This window comes from Gopherus evgoodei, chromosome 5 (assembly GCF_007399415.2).
Source record: "Gopherus evgoodei ecotype Sinaloan lineage chromosome 5, rGopEvg1_v1.p, whole genome shotgun sequence".
Classification (NCBI taxonomy): domain Eukaryota; kingdom Metazoa; phylum Chordata; order Testudines; family Testudinidae; genus Gopherus; species Gopherus evgoodei.
Window position 1 is genome coordinate 83,703,634 of NC_044326.1, and position 17,230 is coordinate 83,720,863.

At 40.2% G+C, this 17,230-nt stretch overlaps 1 protein-coding gene across 1 annotated transcript in view; it reads right to left on the reverse strand.

Moving 5' to 3' along the window:
• Nucleotides 1-17,230, reverse strand: part of FHDC1 (FH2 domain containing 1) — a 50,947-nt gene that overhangs the window by 16,238 nt on the left and 17,479 nt on the right. Inside the window, 5 exon segments of the mRNA XM_030565385.1 lie at nucleotides 907-1,014; nucleotides 1,101-1,171; nucleotides 3,567-3,667; nucleotides 3,753-3,838; nucleotides 15,548-15,650. Of these exon segments, the coding sequence (XP_030421245.1) occupies nucleotides 907-1,014; nucleotides 1,101-1,171; nucleotides 3,567-3,667; nucleotides 3,753-3,838; nucleotides 15,548-15,650 (469 nt within the window).

The window sequence follows — 17,230 nt, forward strand, 5'->3', positions numbered from 1 at the left end:
ATTACACTGCTGCTAGATTCTATTTTTCTTTCAGTTCAACTGAGTGAATTATTGGAAAAAAGCCTCACTTAAAGGTGGACAAGGATCAGACCTAGAGAGAGTTTAAACAATTTCCATTTCACAGAGCACAGATAATAGTACCTTCTTCCACTGAAAACAATCCATGTGCACTAAGAGAGAATCTTAGGTAAGGGCAATTGACTAATGCCAATTGTTTGGGCTAATGCAATATTTCCTGCCTAAACATCACCTAATACTTATGTCATTAGCTGAAGGTGTCTTGCTGATGTAAAAGCTGTTAAACCAGTTTGCACACAGACAGTGAAAAAAAAAAAATCACAAGTGGAGGTATTACAATCTTTTCCCTTCCATGGAGGGAAGAAAAATTTGATCAAGACAGTGACCCCAGGTGTGTTTCAAAGTCATTCCAATTGGAAAAGGAAAAAAACTCTGAAGGAGCTGCAACAGATTTGATAGCTTTAAAAACTGAGTCAAGCAGTGCAATGAAATAGGTAATTTCTCCTCAGAAGTTTTTATAGAAAGAAGTTTTTATCAAAATTGACAGCTCCTTTAACAAAGTATCCTAGGATCGAATAGTTAGGGGGATGTTACACTTGAAGAGCTAGATAGGAGAATTATTTGTATACAGTACCAGAAAGTCTCTGCTAAAGATTTAACTAGTCTTTATATTTGTTCAGTTTTCTGTGGACGGGATCATCATACACCGGTAGGCTAGTGGAATGTGTGGAGGCAGAGAGGGAAGGGTTAAGGACCGGAGCCTTAAGGTTTACCCTCTTATTGTATAGCACATGCCTCTTCCACTCAACTAAAACAAACTGTCAGTCATCTCTACCTCCCCTAATTAGATTATAACATTTATTCTCGAAGATGGTAGTTTTTACATACCAAAGCAACAAAATGCAGCAGATTCATCCCAGGTTTGTTTGCTTTTGTGTCTGCCAGCTTGAGCAGTGACGAGAGTTTAAAGCCAACTGCATTGCCAGCATAACCCCCCTAAAGAGGAAAAGAGACAGAGAAGGCATGTGACATCAGTGGACTGCGATAGTCAATCAGGCCTCTTCATATTGATGCATACTTACTGCATTCATAATATTCCCAGCTTGAAGGACCAAGTGTAATATGGAATGTAGTTCTTCACATGACATTAACTCTGTAGAGAAACAAACAGAAAATTGCTGTCTGGAGGCTGTTTTAGAAATATATACCGTGTGTATATTATACATGGATTGTCAGTTACCAAAGTCCATTTAATCCTCAAGCTCATAAAGGTGTGAATTTTTTTATATTTTTATTTTTTTTTACAGGAAACTACAATTAACTGAAAGGTCCTGGGAGAAAATGGCATTATATAATCCAAAGTCACAGATACAGTTGGCAAACCACAAGTATACATTCAGACCTTCGCTCAGCTAGTATAACGTTTCCAAGGCAACCACCAGTAGCTCATGAAAGATTTGGGGTGTAATCCTGCTCAGTGCTGAGTGTCTTATAAGAGCTGCCAACCTCCCTCACCTCCCACTAACGTCAGAATGAAGCAAATGTGCATAGCACCTTGCAGGAACTGTTCAATGTCTGACAGGATTGGGACCTTGATTACTAAAAAGTTTGTATATAAAAATAATTGGTTGGGTCTGAAAAGGTGTAAGGAAAGTACAACTTTCCTTACTTACCCCTCCTACCCTCACCTTGCAGACTTTGTGCATAAATTGAAAGACACTGAGTTACAATAAAAATAGCATATAAGGCTACATTAAATCATCATATAGACAGTAATATGAAACAAAACTTCTTTATAAAACTCAAAGAATAAAAGCTTATTTCCTACATATTCTACTTTTGCAAAACACAAAAGTACTTTAGATAAAAATATACATGAACATTTTCAACAAGATTCAACTTAACATACATGTATGTGCTTAGAAACTATCATGATAAGTACCTCAGAAATAAGAGAAACAGAGCTATGGAGCTGTGAAGAGTTAATAAAATCAGTATTCTACAAATACTGCAGAGTAAAAGATCTTTGCAAATTTGCAAGGTATTCACAGCATGGGAACAAACATTATAGAGAATTTTATTTAGGTGACAGGGGGCAGAGCAGGGAGATAGCTCAGCGGTTTGAGCATTGGCCTGCTTGCTAAACCCAGGGTTGTGAGATCAATCCTTGAGGAGGTCATTTGGGGAACTAGGGTAAAAATCTGGGGATTGGTCCTGCTTTGAGCAGGGAGTTGGACTAGATGACCTCCTGAGGTCCCTTCCTAATATTCGATGATTCTGTGACTATCTAGCCACTATTCATACTAAAATATGGAACCCTTAAATTGTAGAAGGCTTAAAATAAACACACTTGCAGTCACTGAACTGTAAAAAAAATTTTTTTTTAAGACAAGACATTATATTGCTCCAAAATTAGCATTATTTAAATTATCTTGTTTTTAACTGTTTAATCCAACATGCTAACCTGTCATTATGGAAGCAGTCAGTAGTAGTACCTCTCAAACCACTTTGGTCAGTGTTGCCAAAACACAAGATAATTTAAAATGTTTTGCTATAAAAAGGTTTATACAAGGAAGCATGACGCATTTTATAGCAAGAGGCAAAAAAGAATGTGCAAGTGGATACAGAAGTCTATAAAACTAAGAAGTCAGCCTACAAAGTTAGCACACAGGACAAGCCCATCTATACTACAATTGCTACCCTGTCAAATGACAATTACAACAGTTCCATTTTGCAGTGTATATGGACTTCTATTAATTGACTTTCTTGTAAGTCCCCAGTTAAGCCCTCAGCATTAGGAAGATATAATAGGCTTTTTTGCCAAATATTTACAGCCATTACTACCACCAGTTCAGCTCTACTAGTGGAAGCATTAGTGTAGACAAGGCTCCTGCAGCTGGACACTTCGCTACTGTGTTGTCTAACACTGCTTGGGGCAAGTGTGAGCAATGCTTCTGTGGCTTTCAGTGTGTTTACCAGTATTCCCACGCTAAGAATCAGAGTAAATGGGCAACATAAGGATTAGGTGAAGGTCAGAATCATGGGAAGGAGCAGAACCAGAAAATTAAGAAGTTAATTATTTTGCATTAGCTTAACAGAGAGAGAGCTAGGAAGACAGGAAGGCAGAAGGCAGGACTTAATTAGGGTTTGGGTTCCTGGACCAAAGGAACAACATATCACCAGTGCTATGGTGTCTGTAAAGTTTAGAAAATAGAGAGTTCAGAAGAACAGAAGGAAATGGATCTGTAAGACATTATATGAGAATCCATTATGAAAATGATTTCAGTCAACCAATATCCCCATCTTACAGACAGCTTTACCAGGCATAGAGGAATGTGAAAGAGATGCAGTAACTTCAGGATCTTTGGCCCTGGGAGCAGAGTTAAAGATTCAACAGACACACCCTTATGGAATGTGTCATAGGCTAGTTAGCGTCCTTTAAATAGCTACTAGGTACCTGAAATTCAAGATCTAGTCTCCGTAATGCAGATTGATGAATCCTCTTGCAAAAACAAGAATGTAATGCATGTCACAGCATGTTTAATTACCTTTGGTAGCTGTTCTTATAATTGCCATGTCTTTCTGCAGAGAGGTACAAGAAGGTGTGAATTCTCTCTTTAGCACCATAGCTTCAATCCGAAGAGAATAGCTGGAACATAAACAAACTCAGCTTTAAAACTGGGAGCCAAAAAAGAGAGTTTGCCATGAATAGAATAAACCTAGTACCTCCTTACTTTGGCACCTGGATTAGTAAATACATAAAGTAATCAGCTTGACACAGTTTTGCTACATCTCCATCAAAGGCTTTTAATTTCTTTACCTAGAAAAGAAAGAGAGACAATAATAAACAACTTAATCTCTAAGATCAAGATTAAAAATGAAAGGATACACCTTTACTGAAGAGAAGCAAATTTAACTTAAAGAATTACAGTCAGTTCAGCGACTTGCTTTAGGGGAGTCTTGAAATCAGAGTTCCCTTTCAGAAAAATAAAAACCAATTGCACTTCCTTCAATCCCAACGTGTTAGCAGGGAAGCACAGGGGGAAACTTGCAAGTCATTATTATATGCCTCTCTCTCCATAACTAGCCCTGTGTGCCATCTTGCAGGAGCACACAAAAAGACAAAGACATGGTCATGATGTTTAGGAGAACAGTTTCCATTAGAATTAGGGTCTTTCATTTTTATTGCTCCATTTGCGATTCTCCATCGTAAGCAGGTGAATTTCCTGTCTGAGGGTATGGCTACACTTACAGTTGTACAGTGCTGGGAGTTACAGCTGTCTTCATACAGCTGTGTAGGGAAAGCGCTGCAGTGTGGCCACACTGACAGCTACCAGCGCTGCAGTGTGGCCACATTTGCAGCGCTGTTGGGAGTGGTGCATTGTGGGCAGCTATCCCAGCATTCAAGTGGCTGCAACGTGCTTTTCAAAAGAGGGGGGTGAGGGGGAACGTGGGGGAGAGAGAGAGAGAGAGTAGATTTTTGGATCTGTCAGCTCCCTGCCTTGCAAGTTCTAAGGACTAGAACATACACATCACCAACCTGCAATCAATTTAAAAGTTTCGAGCCCTTCCCCCACCCCTCTTATTCACTAAATGCAAATGATGCACTCCTAAATAGCCTTCAGACCACATAAGCAGCTGCTCAACATGGACTCCCCCTACCCCTCTGCCTTGTGACTTCTCTCTTCAAGCAAACAGCTGTGAACCTTCCAAAGCAATTCCCCTGCCTGCCTCCGCTCGCTCGAGCAAACAGGAGCTGTGTTTGTTTTTTAGATAAGCAGCTCGGGGGGAGCTCGGAGTTCAGCCATTCTTCCGGTTTGTTGTGAGCAGGCATTCTGGGATACCTCCTAATACCCTGGAGACCAATAACAGCGCTTTTGGTGGCCACACTTGATGAGCAGCGCTGCATCACCAGCACTGCAATCGTTACACCCCAAGCAGACCAGGTGTACAGCCAGCGCTGCAGCCAGGGAGTTGCAGCACTGGATGTGCCTTGCAGGTGTGGACAGTTACTAAGTTGCAGCGCTGTAAACCCACCACCAGCGCTGCAACTCTCCAGTGTAGCCAAGCCCTGACAGGTGCCAACTATTCAGGTGATCACAAGTCTGGCATACTGGATGTATGCTTGAAAGTTAACAGTGTTCAGTGCATACAGAACTAAGATGATCTAGCTATATATTACAATTGTAATAGAAGTGTGCAGTTAAGTTGCAACATATTTTCATCACAGACATGCTTTCACTCGTTGCTTTCTCTACAATTCTCTTTTGGGGTGAGACTACACATTCTTGGTCTCAATCAAATGTGAATTTGTTGGGAGGTTTTATCTTATTTTGTAATACTGAAGCCAAATCCAGGGATTTATTTTAAAGTACTTGGGTGTGGCTGGAAAGATACTTTAAATGTAAAGGAAACAAATTTTAAAAATAACTCAACTTTAGAACCTCACATGAGGCTAGCCCTAGCCCTCCATGAGGATTGGTCACCTATACAGGTTTGGGAAGGAAAAAGAAAAAGAAGATACAGTGTAACAACCAGAGTTCCCTAACATGATTATATCTGATGCACAACAGGGCCTTAAAAATATACTGCTGTCTAGTTTATGTGCCAGAGACTCATGGCACTGTGCACACAATCACAGAAATGTCCAGAGCCACCCTTATCTCAAATACAGACATTATCAGTAAATGCAGCAGATACCACTACTCCCCACCCCACAATATATATTTGTCTGTCATCTGTATTCTCCTCTTTCATCATGGCTGCATCAATATCCATACACATTTTGGAAGCCATAGACACAAACAGTCTGTTTGTACACAAGCACCCACAGATACAGTGAAGAAGTACACACACCCTTGTTGAAGCACAACTGCAATTTTGTCCAGATAAGTTATAAGAATGTTTCACAATATGTAAAAATCATGCATAAAATCATGCCCACATCCAGTCATCCTCCTCTCTCTTCCCACACACAAACTTCGTATCTAGTCTCACCCTCACATTTCTCTCACACCTCGCATACATACATGCATACAAACAACTCCATCCTCTGTATTATAAAGATCATAAGGCTTCTGTCATTGTGCTCTTTTATGACATTAAGACAAAGGGTCCTACTTCTCCATACAAAAAAAAAGGAGGTGGGCAGAAGGGGTTATTCTGCTTGTTTCAAGATTTGTTTGTTGTGGAAGTCACTAGAGCTTTAACTAAGTTATAGACTTCTTGTAAAAGATCCCCTACAAGTGACAGACAAGGCTCTTCAGCTGGACCCTTTTTCACCATTGTGTGTTAACCCTGCTGAAGAGCTGGGTAAACTTAACTTAATGGTAAAGAGACTGGAAACTGCTGGTGCTTTGTCCACACTAGACTTCCCAGTATACACTTCAGGATTCCTCCTCCCCACCCACCACTCCAGTATAGTGAAGACAGCCATACATGACAGAAGAACTAATTAAGTTATGATACAGGAATCAAGAGAATGAAAGCAGAGTAAAATGAGAGATGAAAAGATATTTAGTCAGACTATTTATTTGTGTGAACTCTGTGCCTAATGAACATTCTAAAGAAAGGATTGCTTTCAAAAGAGCTTTGTTGAAGATTTAACCCTTGCCTCTTCACTTAAGATAAAAGAGCCACCAATAAACCAATTCCAGACCCTCCCCCAACAAAGCCACAGAAGACCAGACTTGGTATATATATATATTTTTATAAATAGAATAGAAATACAGCAAAGTATAAAGAGCTGAAAAATTAGAGGAAGCATAATTTTAAACATCAGAAATGCAGGCTCTACCTAACATGAAGGTAGATTTGATAAAAGATATTTTGCACACAAAAAAAATAATCAGAAACTGCAGTTGTTACCAGCATTTTCTGCAGATCAATGTTGCTTTCAACATTTTTTGAATTTTAAAAACAAAAATGTGTTTGTTTCCAGCCTACATTTCAAAATGAATTTTTTCCTTAAACATACCATTTTGACTTTTGGAAAATGAAAGTCTTCTCTCTCTCTTCTCCACCCACCACCACCACCATTTTTACGCTGGAAGAAGAAATAGGAGCGGACATGGCATGTAAAATTAAAGAGAGAGAGAGGAATCAAAAATCAAAAGGCCAAACCCCCAAACTTTTCAGTTTCCAAAAACCAAAATGACATTTCACATTGAAACAAAATGAAAATAAAAACTGTTGATTCAAAATGAAAATGCCCATAAAAACCCAAATTTTGTCAAAAAGCGATAAAACTTCTATTTTTTCCAGTTATGACAAAGATATACCAAGAAAGAGAATCCTGGTTAGAGAGGAATTGAGTAACATATAAATTACTTACATACAATTTGTGTAGTCTTTGCAGGTATCCTGACCTAATGGTATGCCTACGTGGCAAAGAAAACCCTGCGGTTGGCCAGCCAATTCGGGCTCATGGGGCTTGGGCTGCAAGGATGAACCTGGACATCTACATAGCAATGAAACATCCCCACAGCCAGAGCCCGAGTCAGCTAGCATGGGTTTTTCTTTGCTGTGTAGCTATACCCTAAAGGATGCAAGCAGATTCCCCTCTTCAAAAAAAGACAGGAAATTACATGTAGAAAACTATAAATGCAACTTTAAAATTTAAATGCACAAAAGCCAGGAAGCAAGATAACAGACATCAGCTATGGCAGCGGGTGAACACACCGTTGGGGGAGGTTAGCCCCACCCCTCCCCCTCTGCCCAAGGCCCCTCCCCTCCCATTCCTCCCTCCCTCACCAGAGCATACACATACACCTGTGGCTGCCAGTCTCTCAATGTGCCCCCAGCCCTAGCACGCCCAGCAGGCAGCGTGGCCAGAACGCCCCAGCCCCAGAATGCCAGGTGGGCAGTGCAGCCAAAGCACCTCCAACTCCACACTGGGTGGGCGCCGATGCAGCCACTAGATATTAGTAACCCATTTTACAAATGTGAGGACAAAAGCACAGAGAAGCTAAAAGATCCTTTCTGCAGTTTATAATCTAGTGTGTTATAACTAGGTCCCCACATTACATATAAGTTTTGCAGTTTATTAACTAGGTCATAAGATTACAACAATCTGGAGGAAATCGAAGGCAATATCTTACACACATTTCTTTGCTATAGATATTACATATTTTCCAATGTAAAAAGTTTCAGTCACCCAATAATGAAACAGAAAAAAATGCCACAGGCATCATGTTTTCAACCTTCTCTCTGCAACCACAAGAGCTAGAAAAGTTGTTCACATGAAAGTCAAAATGCTCCCATAGTCACAGGAGATGCAGGTCTCATTTTACACCCCAAATATTATAACAGCCATGATGAAATCATGAACTTTGGCAAAACTGCACACTATTTGTCATATACTTAACAGATACACCAACGGACTTTGGATAGGTTCATGAATAATTTGAGAACTCCCTGTTTAAGCACTACAGTCACATAAGTAGAGAGGATATTTTAATGAATGTGAACAAGGGAGCATAATTAAACTTCATGCTCAATTTTTCATTTCTTGAGTTTCACACCGAGCTGCTGCTAATTTTTTCATTGGCTTTTTAGATGGATTATATGTTTGCAATGGCCACGACCAAACAGGTTTTACATACACTTTTACATATATAATTCACCCTCACTGAAAAGTCTGTTATGAAATCTGACTTCATTTGGTTTGAAGATATCTATCGCCAATGTTTAATTATTTCTTAGAGCCAGGAAAGCCAGTAAATGAGTTATAAGCAGCTTTCCATCAGCAACATGCAGTACACTAGCAAGAAAATTAATTTTATTTTATGAATACAGGACAGTTATGCAAAGCTCCTGAATGAGAATTCCGAGTCCCTGATTGAAACTGTATCAGTACCACTCATTCGTGGATGCATATACTCATATTAAATCAGAGTAGATTACTCCATCTCAAGAAGAGGCAGCGGTACACAATGGGAGAGATGAATAGGATAAGTCTCCTCCATTTTTCCATGTTTCTATATTATTGTGAACATACATGGTGTTTTAAAAAATGAGGCCCTGTTCCCACAGTGCTTACTGGCTAGATCAAACAATGAAAGCAGCTGAAGTGAAAGGAATGGAGACATCAGATGTGAAATGCCCCTCCCCTTACCTGTGCAAGGTACAGGAGATAAGAAAAGGAGACAAAGGGTGCAGTCAAAAGAAGACTACAGCTGATTTAAGGGGTAAACAAGGATGTAGGAGGAGATACAAAATACAGAGGGGCAGAGCCACACACAGCACTGAAGGAAAGGAAGAGGGGACTGAATTTTATTTAGAAATTGAGAAGGTATTTAAATGGAATGGTGCAAGCAGAGAGAAGTTTTCCAGTAATCTAGATGAGAGATTATTAGTGTTTTTAAGACAAAGAACTAGCAAACATGTTTAGGCATTGTAAGGAAGGATTAACAGGGTGTTCTGATAAACCTAGGCAAGCATGCGTTTGGTGAGTTGATGAATTGGCTAGACTATCCAAAATTCATACTTGCAATACATACAGAAAAGAATGTGGCATGGTGGCTACTAACAATTGTGTTCCGTGGACTCCCTTAACCCTTACCAATTTGGGCCTGTTAAGCCGTGTCATGCATCAAAAGGAGCTGGATTCCCTCTAGTTTGACCAAGATGCCAGGAAGAGTAACTGTCAGCCATTTTAATGGGATATAGGCCCAGCTGTGTAACTGGAATCCTTTTTTTTTTTTTAAATGGGAGGGAGTTGGGGAGGCTCTTATATATCAGAGATTGCTAGCATGGAAAACAAGCACTTTTCCTCGATAAATACGCAGAAGGCTGACCTGACAGGAAGTGGACTGGGAAAGGAGGAAGCAACAAATACAGATATGTCTCTTCTCCAGTGTTGAGAAATATGGTGGGGTGGTAAATGAATTATCCCAGGAAGACCTGTGGTTGGCAACTAATGATTTGTTGTTGGTGGTGGTTTTTAAAAATTTATTTATTTTAACTATCTAGAAAAAATTACATGTGTTTTTTGCATCAGACTTTCAGACCATTTTCTGTGGATGCTGGCAACCCTGGTAATAAACCCCCAGTACGCCACAGAGAAAAGCTTGTGGTTTTAAACAGCAAATTTGAGAAATTTCACTGGCTGGAAGCTTTGTCCGACCTTGACTTTGTCAATTTTGCAAATCACAGATTTGAAAATGTTCGAACAATTTCTGTTTGACAAAATTCTTCACACAGTGCCAGTATTTCAATAATGTCTATATTCATAGTTTCACAAAAACACTGAACAAAAGTGCCATTTGTACACAATTCTAACAGCTCAGTTAGCAACTAAAATGTTCTTAGTGTTAACACCCTTTTAATGCATGTAAATAAAGTTATCACAGTACAATTACAGTGGGGAAGGCACAAAACATTTTGAAGACAAAATAAATCCTTATTCTTTGTTTTGTTTTAATTATCTAGCTTTATTTTTAAAAGTTAAAAAAAGCTGTTCCATCTCAAAAAAGACCCCACAGAAAGGTAGAATAACCATCAGTAGGAGGTCAGTGGGGGAGGAACAAATTGTTAAGATATAAAACTTGCAACATAAGTCAGGCTGGTGAGTAGGGAAACACTGAGGTAATAGGGCTATTTATCAACACTTTCTAGGACACTGATAAGATTACAGCATAAATCAAGTGTTTACAATTTACCAGCAGTAGTGTGAATAAAGGTTGAGGGTCAAACTGAAAAGAGCATGAGAATTCAAAGCTGACCCCCTTCACAGCTGTGACAAGGAATGCATTTTCATTGCAAGGTTTGTATCACTGTATCATGGAAACTGCAGAAAATCTCTTAATTCACAGCTGATTGGGAGGGGAAAAAGAACTGTTCAGGACACGCCTGAGGACAGCTCCTCAACTCAACACACAAGACAAATCAAGGGTGCCCACAAAGACGTCTACAAGCATCCCAGGTCCATATCAGAAACTCTAAGCTGTTCTGCAGGGACAGGCAGAAAACTGGATGGTGTGTTGTCTTCCTGGAACCAAGATGTGACTGCAAGATTAGGTAGGCTTCTGAAGTCAGTGCACAAAGATCCACTGGCATGGTGCATGTTGGTTTTAATGACACTGTTTCAGATGATACTTCAGAGATTACAGACCACTTCAGAGAAGACAGAAGGGTACGAAAGGAGAGGAATGTGATCTTTCCTGTCCCACAAGCAAAGGAAGAGAGAAAGCAGAAGATTCTGGAACTGCACCACTGACTAGACAAGTCGTTGAAAGGAAGAGGGGTTTGATTTCGTGGCACATGAGTCAACCTTCTCAGGAGAGGGAGCTGTGCAAATCTGGATGACCTCCATCTTTAGGGGACAGACTGGAGTGCATTTATATTTAACAAGAGAAGCAGTAAAAAAAAAAAAAAAAAAGGAATAAATGAGCATTAATTTCGTACAAAATAAATCCAAGCACCAAGAGATGCGAAGAGAAGACATTCTTTAATTGCCTATATGCCAATTATAGGAGTCTGGGTAATAAGAGGAATTGCAATTGCTCATTTATAAGCATAAATTTAACTTAGTGGGTATTATTGAAATCTGCTGGGAAGAGCCACATGACTGCAATGTTAAAATCATTGGTTATAACTGCTTTAAATAGGTTTGAAAGGAAAAAGAGGAAGCGGAAAGGGTACTCTGGCACCCTGTCAAAAATAGAGTCACTGACCACTTGGAAGCAAATGACCTTGAATGCTTATGGACCAACCTTCTAACAGATAAGGCACAAGATATGACACTTGCTGGTGCCTGCTACAGAACACCAAGTCACACCAAAGAACAGGACCACCAACGCCTTAAGCATCTACATGTAGGGGTAGGACAAAAAGCTACATTATCGTGGGGAACTTATATCTGAATGACCTATGTGAGAGGTCTCATGCTGCCAAGACTAAAATGTGCTGGGAATTTATAAATAACAGTTTCTTAACTCAAATAGTGTGGCATCCTACATTGGAGAATTCTGCATGAGACCTAATCCTGACAAAATGAAGAGGCATTGACCATAAAAATAAAGAAGTTTGTGTTTGCTTAGGTGCAAGTGATGATGACTTGATTACATTTATTGTGTGTAAACAAAACAAACTCCAAACCAGTAATATATGCGATGAAATTGGAGTTGCTCTGTAATAATATATGAATACTGTGTGTTGACCTGGTTACTGGGATGCTTATTGTATGAACACATGGGTGTAGTTTAATAGGGGGCTACAAAGGAAAACAAACAAACAGGAAGGGGAAGAACAATAGTTCAAGATAAACAACTTTTCAGCAAACATGTGAGAAACAATGCCAGAACCCGAAAAGGCCTGGGAACCAGAAGATCCAAAGGACAATAGTAGTTAAGAGAAAGAGACAAGAAAGAGGGAGGGGGAAAGCAAACTAAGATGCAGGTGACCACTGGGGTGCCTGAAATTAGGCCTGTCTAGTTACCCTCAGAAGATGATCACACTTTAGGTAAGATAAACCAGTGTAGACTATTGTTTTAAAATCTCTCTCTAAATGCTTTTTTCCTATTGCAATGAATGTTTTATCACTATCAACACCACTAGGTCACAGACTCCTAAAAGGAAGAATACAGGTGCCAAACCCAGTCAGACCTGCCGGGTAAGCAGGACTGATAGACTGGGCCGTGGGTACCCTGTTTAAGGCCATGTCTACACTATGGGGACTAAACCAGCATAGCTACAGTGCCATAGCCATGGCACACAACCCAGTAGTGTAGACACAGCTGACGCTAATGCAAGGGTTTTTTCCATTGGTGTAGGAACACCACCTTCTTGAGCTAGGTTGGCAGAAGCATTCTTCCATCAGCCTAGCTACTACTACACTGGAGGTTAAGTTGAAATAGCTGCATTGCTCAGAGGGGTGGATTTTTCACAACCCGAGTGATGTGGCTATGTCCATCTAAATTTTAAGCACAGATCAGTCCTAGAAGTAGGAGGAACCACCCAGGATGGGTAAATCCACAAGGTCTGACACCTGAAAAAGTGGCACATAACAAGACCCCCAAAGAGGATGCAGCTAGCACTGCAACTGTGACAGTGCTTTGTGCTTTAAAAATATCAGTTTCACAAAGCTGAAAACAATTATGACCCAAATCACCTGGGAGAAAATTTAAACAGTGAATCTGAAAACGACTTGGAAGTCATGAATAATCAGCAGAACATGAACTCCCAGCACAATGCTGTGACCAAAAGGACTAGTGCAATCCTTGGAAGTATAAACAGAGGACTATCAAGTACAACAATTACCTCACCTCTGTATGTGCCCCTGTGTCCAGTTCTGGTATCTACATTTCAAGAAAGATATTGGAGAGGGTTCAGAGAAGAGACATGAGAATGATTCAAGGATTGGAAATCATGCCTTATAGTGAAAACCTCAAGTTGCTCAATCTATTCATCTTAACAAAGAAAAGGACAAGGGGTGACCTGATCATAATCTGTAAGTACCTACACAGGAACAGAAATGAGATAATAGAGGGCTCCTGAATCTAGCAGACAAAATGTATAACAAGAACTAATGGCTGGAAATTGACTAAACAAACTCAGCCTAAAAAAAGGTGCACATTTTCAACCATTGGAACAACTTATCCTAGGATGTGGTAGATTCTTTATCACATGAAGTATTTTTAAATGGCTATTGGATGTTTTTCTGAATGACAAGCTCTAGTTAAACCACAGCTACTGGATTTTAAGTAGGAATTCATATAGGGAAGTTCTATGGCCAGTGTTATGTAGGAGGTCAGACTAGTTTATCACGATGGTCCCTTGTGGCCTTTAGGTCTCATAATTTAATCAGTTTTCTACTGTTGCCTAACTACATGCCAATCTTCCTTCTCCAGAGATCAACTACAGCCTCCCCACCCTGACGGCCCCATACTAACTGCTTTGCTACAGGACATGCAAGATGTACATTCACTACCCACAGCAGCTTGACTGTGTGTGATGTTCAACTGTTTCACACAAGGTCAACTGAACTCTCACAGTATCAGAAGCCATGCTCTAGTTATAGAGAATTGTCAGGTCAGGTATAGACAGGTCAGGATTTCACTACTGTAAGTCTTCCACAGCATGGAACTCAGAAAACTAGATTTAAGGACTGAAGTGCGTGAAATTATAATCAAAGCACACAATTAATTTAGAGAGTCATGTCTATCTGAAAGTTTACCTACTCTTGCCACAAGTAACATCCAAGACCTATAGCTGAAAGATTAGAAGGGAAAAATACTTTGTCAGTTTATTTTGTGCATTGACTACAAATGAACTGAGGTTATGATTCAAGTTTCCTGTTACATATAGTTACTCCACTATTTTCCACTTTATGTTGGTTCTTCCACACGCATGTAAAGCCATATAAAATTGGAGGGGAGATAGGATAGTTTCAGGACCAATTTCAGTACCCAAAACTACTTTGAACTCCACCTCTAAAATTAACTAGCTACATTTCAAGTTGACAGTGTGCCTTTATGTACAAACTCCTCTAACTTCACCTTTAGATTACATATTTCCTATCGAAAGTCATAGACCTTACCACTATACATGTTATTTGTGCACATGAAAAAGTAAGTAGCCTGGGTTAAGGGCATGTGTTTGAGTACAATTAACTAGAGATGTGTGGTGGTGTTCGTTATATGTTTGAACTGAAAGCAAGTTTCTTGCTGAGCAAGTTGTTGTCAGTGAGTATTTGAATATTAGGACACTGAAGTGGTATGGCATATGAGTTAAAGTTGGCCTGACTGTTAACTGTCAATTTCCTGGTTTTTAAAAATTGCTTTTAGAAAGCTTGTGTGACAGGCGACTTAAGTTTATCAAACAAATTGGCACATTTAGGATTGTGGATCACTAAGGCAGCACAGAAACAAACAGCATTCTAAGGCTATGTCTACGCTACACAACTCCAGCTACATGAACAAGATAGCTGGAGTTGACATGCCTTAGGTCGGGTTACCGTGGGGTCTACACCACGGAAGGTTCAAGGGAGAAACCTTAATCTTCTTGTCTAGGGTAGAGTACAGAGGTCAACTGGAGAGCGATCTGCTGTCGATTTGGCTGGTCTTCACTAGACCCGCTAAATTGACTGCTGGTTGATCGATCTCAGAGTGTCGATCCAGGTTGTAGTGTAGATGTAGCCTAAATGAAGGTACTGGCCAACTGTGTTTGGTTCCTACTGTAGAACCTCTGCACCTGCTGGAAGAGCATTGAGCAGTAATTTACAGGTTGTAACTTAATAAAATGCATCTAAGAAACAAAGCCACCTTATCAGTGCCTTAATTAAGAACTGCCAACCAATAAATAGTTAAACTACTTAGTAGGCAGGGAATGACTAAGACTATGTCCTTGTTATCTCAAGCAAGTATGTTGTCATCCTACAGGCCAAATAGTCACACTTAATGGTTTTTCATCTATAGATCTGCAGTGTTTTGATGGCCCTTTTAAAGAGAAAATAAGAGCTATTCTGTAGAACCCCAGGCAACACCAGCTCTGCCACAAAAACAGCCACTAAATAAAACTGCTTACTTACCTCCTCTGCTTCTGGCAATAATTTAAGGAATTCACGCAGCATCTCAGACCCATAGGGATCACTTTTTCCTTGATTAATATCTTCAATTATGGATTGAGCAGGCCTTGAATACACAATTAATCAATTACATTTCAAATGCTTGAGTAACAGCATTGAGTAACAAAAAACACACCTCTGCTATGCACAACAATTGTAATTAGTCATGCATCAGTACTCACAACAGTGTTATTCTAAAGCAACATTCAGTAGTGCCTCTACTGAAGAATAATTTTCTAATCAGTGCATAAAAGGCTCGACACCACCAACTTACTCTTAAAAAAAGTTCCTTCGTCTCATAGGAACAGCTATACTGGATCAGATCAATGGCCCATCTAGCCCAGTATCCTGTGTATTCTGACAGTGGCCAATGCCAGATGCTTCAGAGGGAATGAACAGAACAGGGCAATTACTCAGTCATACATTCCTATTGTCCATTCCCAGCATCTGACAGTCAAAGGCTTATGGATACCTAGCGCATGGGGTTGTATCCCTGGCCTCTTGTCTAATAGCCATTGAAGGACCTATCCTCCATGAACTTACCTAGTTCTTTTTTGAACCCAGTTATGCTTTTGGCCTTCACAATATCCACTGGAAATGAGTTCCACGGTATGACTGTGTGTTGTGCGAGGAGGTACTTCATTTTGTTTTATACCTGCAAACTTCGCCACTCCCTGTTTATCCCTTTTTCCAGATCACTTATTACTATTTTTGACAGCATTAGTCCCAGTACAGATCCTTGGGGGAGGGGATCCCACTATTTACCTCTCTCCATTCTGAAAACTGACCATTTATTTCTATGCTTCGTTTCCTGTCTTTCAACCAGTTACCGATCCCTGAGAGGACTCAGGGTATGGCTACATTTGGAATTTCAAAGTGCTGCCCCGGCAGTGCTGCGGGAGCGCTGCCGGGGCAGCACTTTGAAGTGTGAGTGTAGTCAGAGCAGCAGCGCTGGGAGAGACCTCTCCCAGTGCTGCATGTAAACCCCATCCCTTACGGGTGTAGCGTGCAGCGCTGGGAGCCGCGCTCCCAGTGCTGCTGCCAATTACACTGACGCTTTACAGCGCTGTATCTTGCAGCGCTCAGGGGGGTGTTTTTTCACACTCCAGTTGCAGCGCTGTAAAGTGTGAGTGTAGCCAAGGCCTCACCCTCTTATCCCATGAATGCTTAGTTTTCTGTAGAGCCTTTGGTGAGGTACCTTTTCAAAGGCTTTCTGAAAAGGTAAGTTCATTGTGTCCAATGGATTACGCTTGTCCACCTGTTTGGTGAGGCATGATTTCCCTTTACAAAAGCCATGTTGACTCTTTCCTAGCATATTAGGTTCAACTATGTGTCTAATAATTCTGTTCTTTAATATAGTTTCAACCAGTTTGCCTGGTACTGAAGTTAGGTTTACTGGCCTGTACTATAATTGCCAGGATCGTCTCTAGAACCATTTTTAAAAATTGGTATTCCATTAGCTACCTACTGGTACCAGAGGCTGATTTAAGTGATAGGTTACATATCACAGTTAGTATTTCTGCAATTTCATATTTGAATTCCTTCAGAACTGCTAGGTGAATACCATCTGGTCCTGGTGACTTATTACTGTTTAATTTATCAGTTTGATTCCTCTAGCATCACCTCAATATGGGACAATTCCTCAGA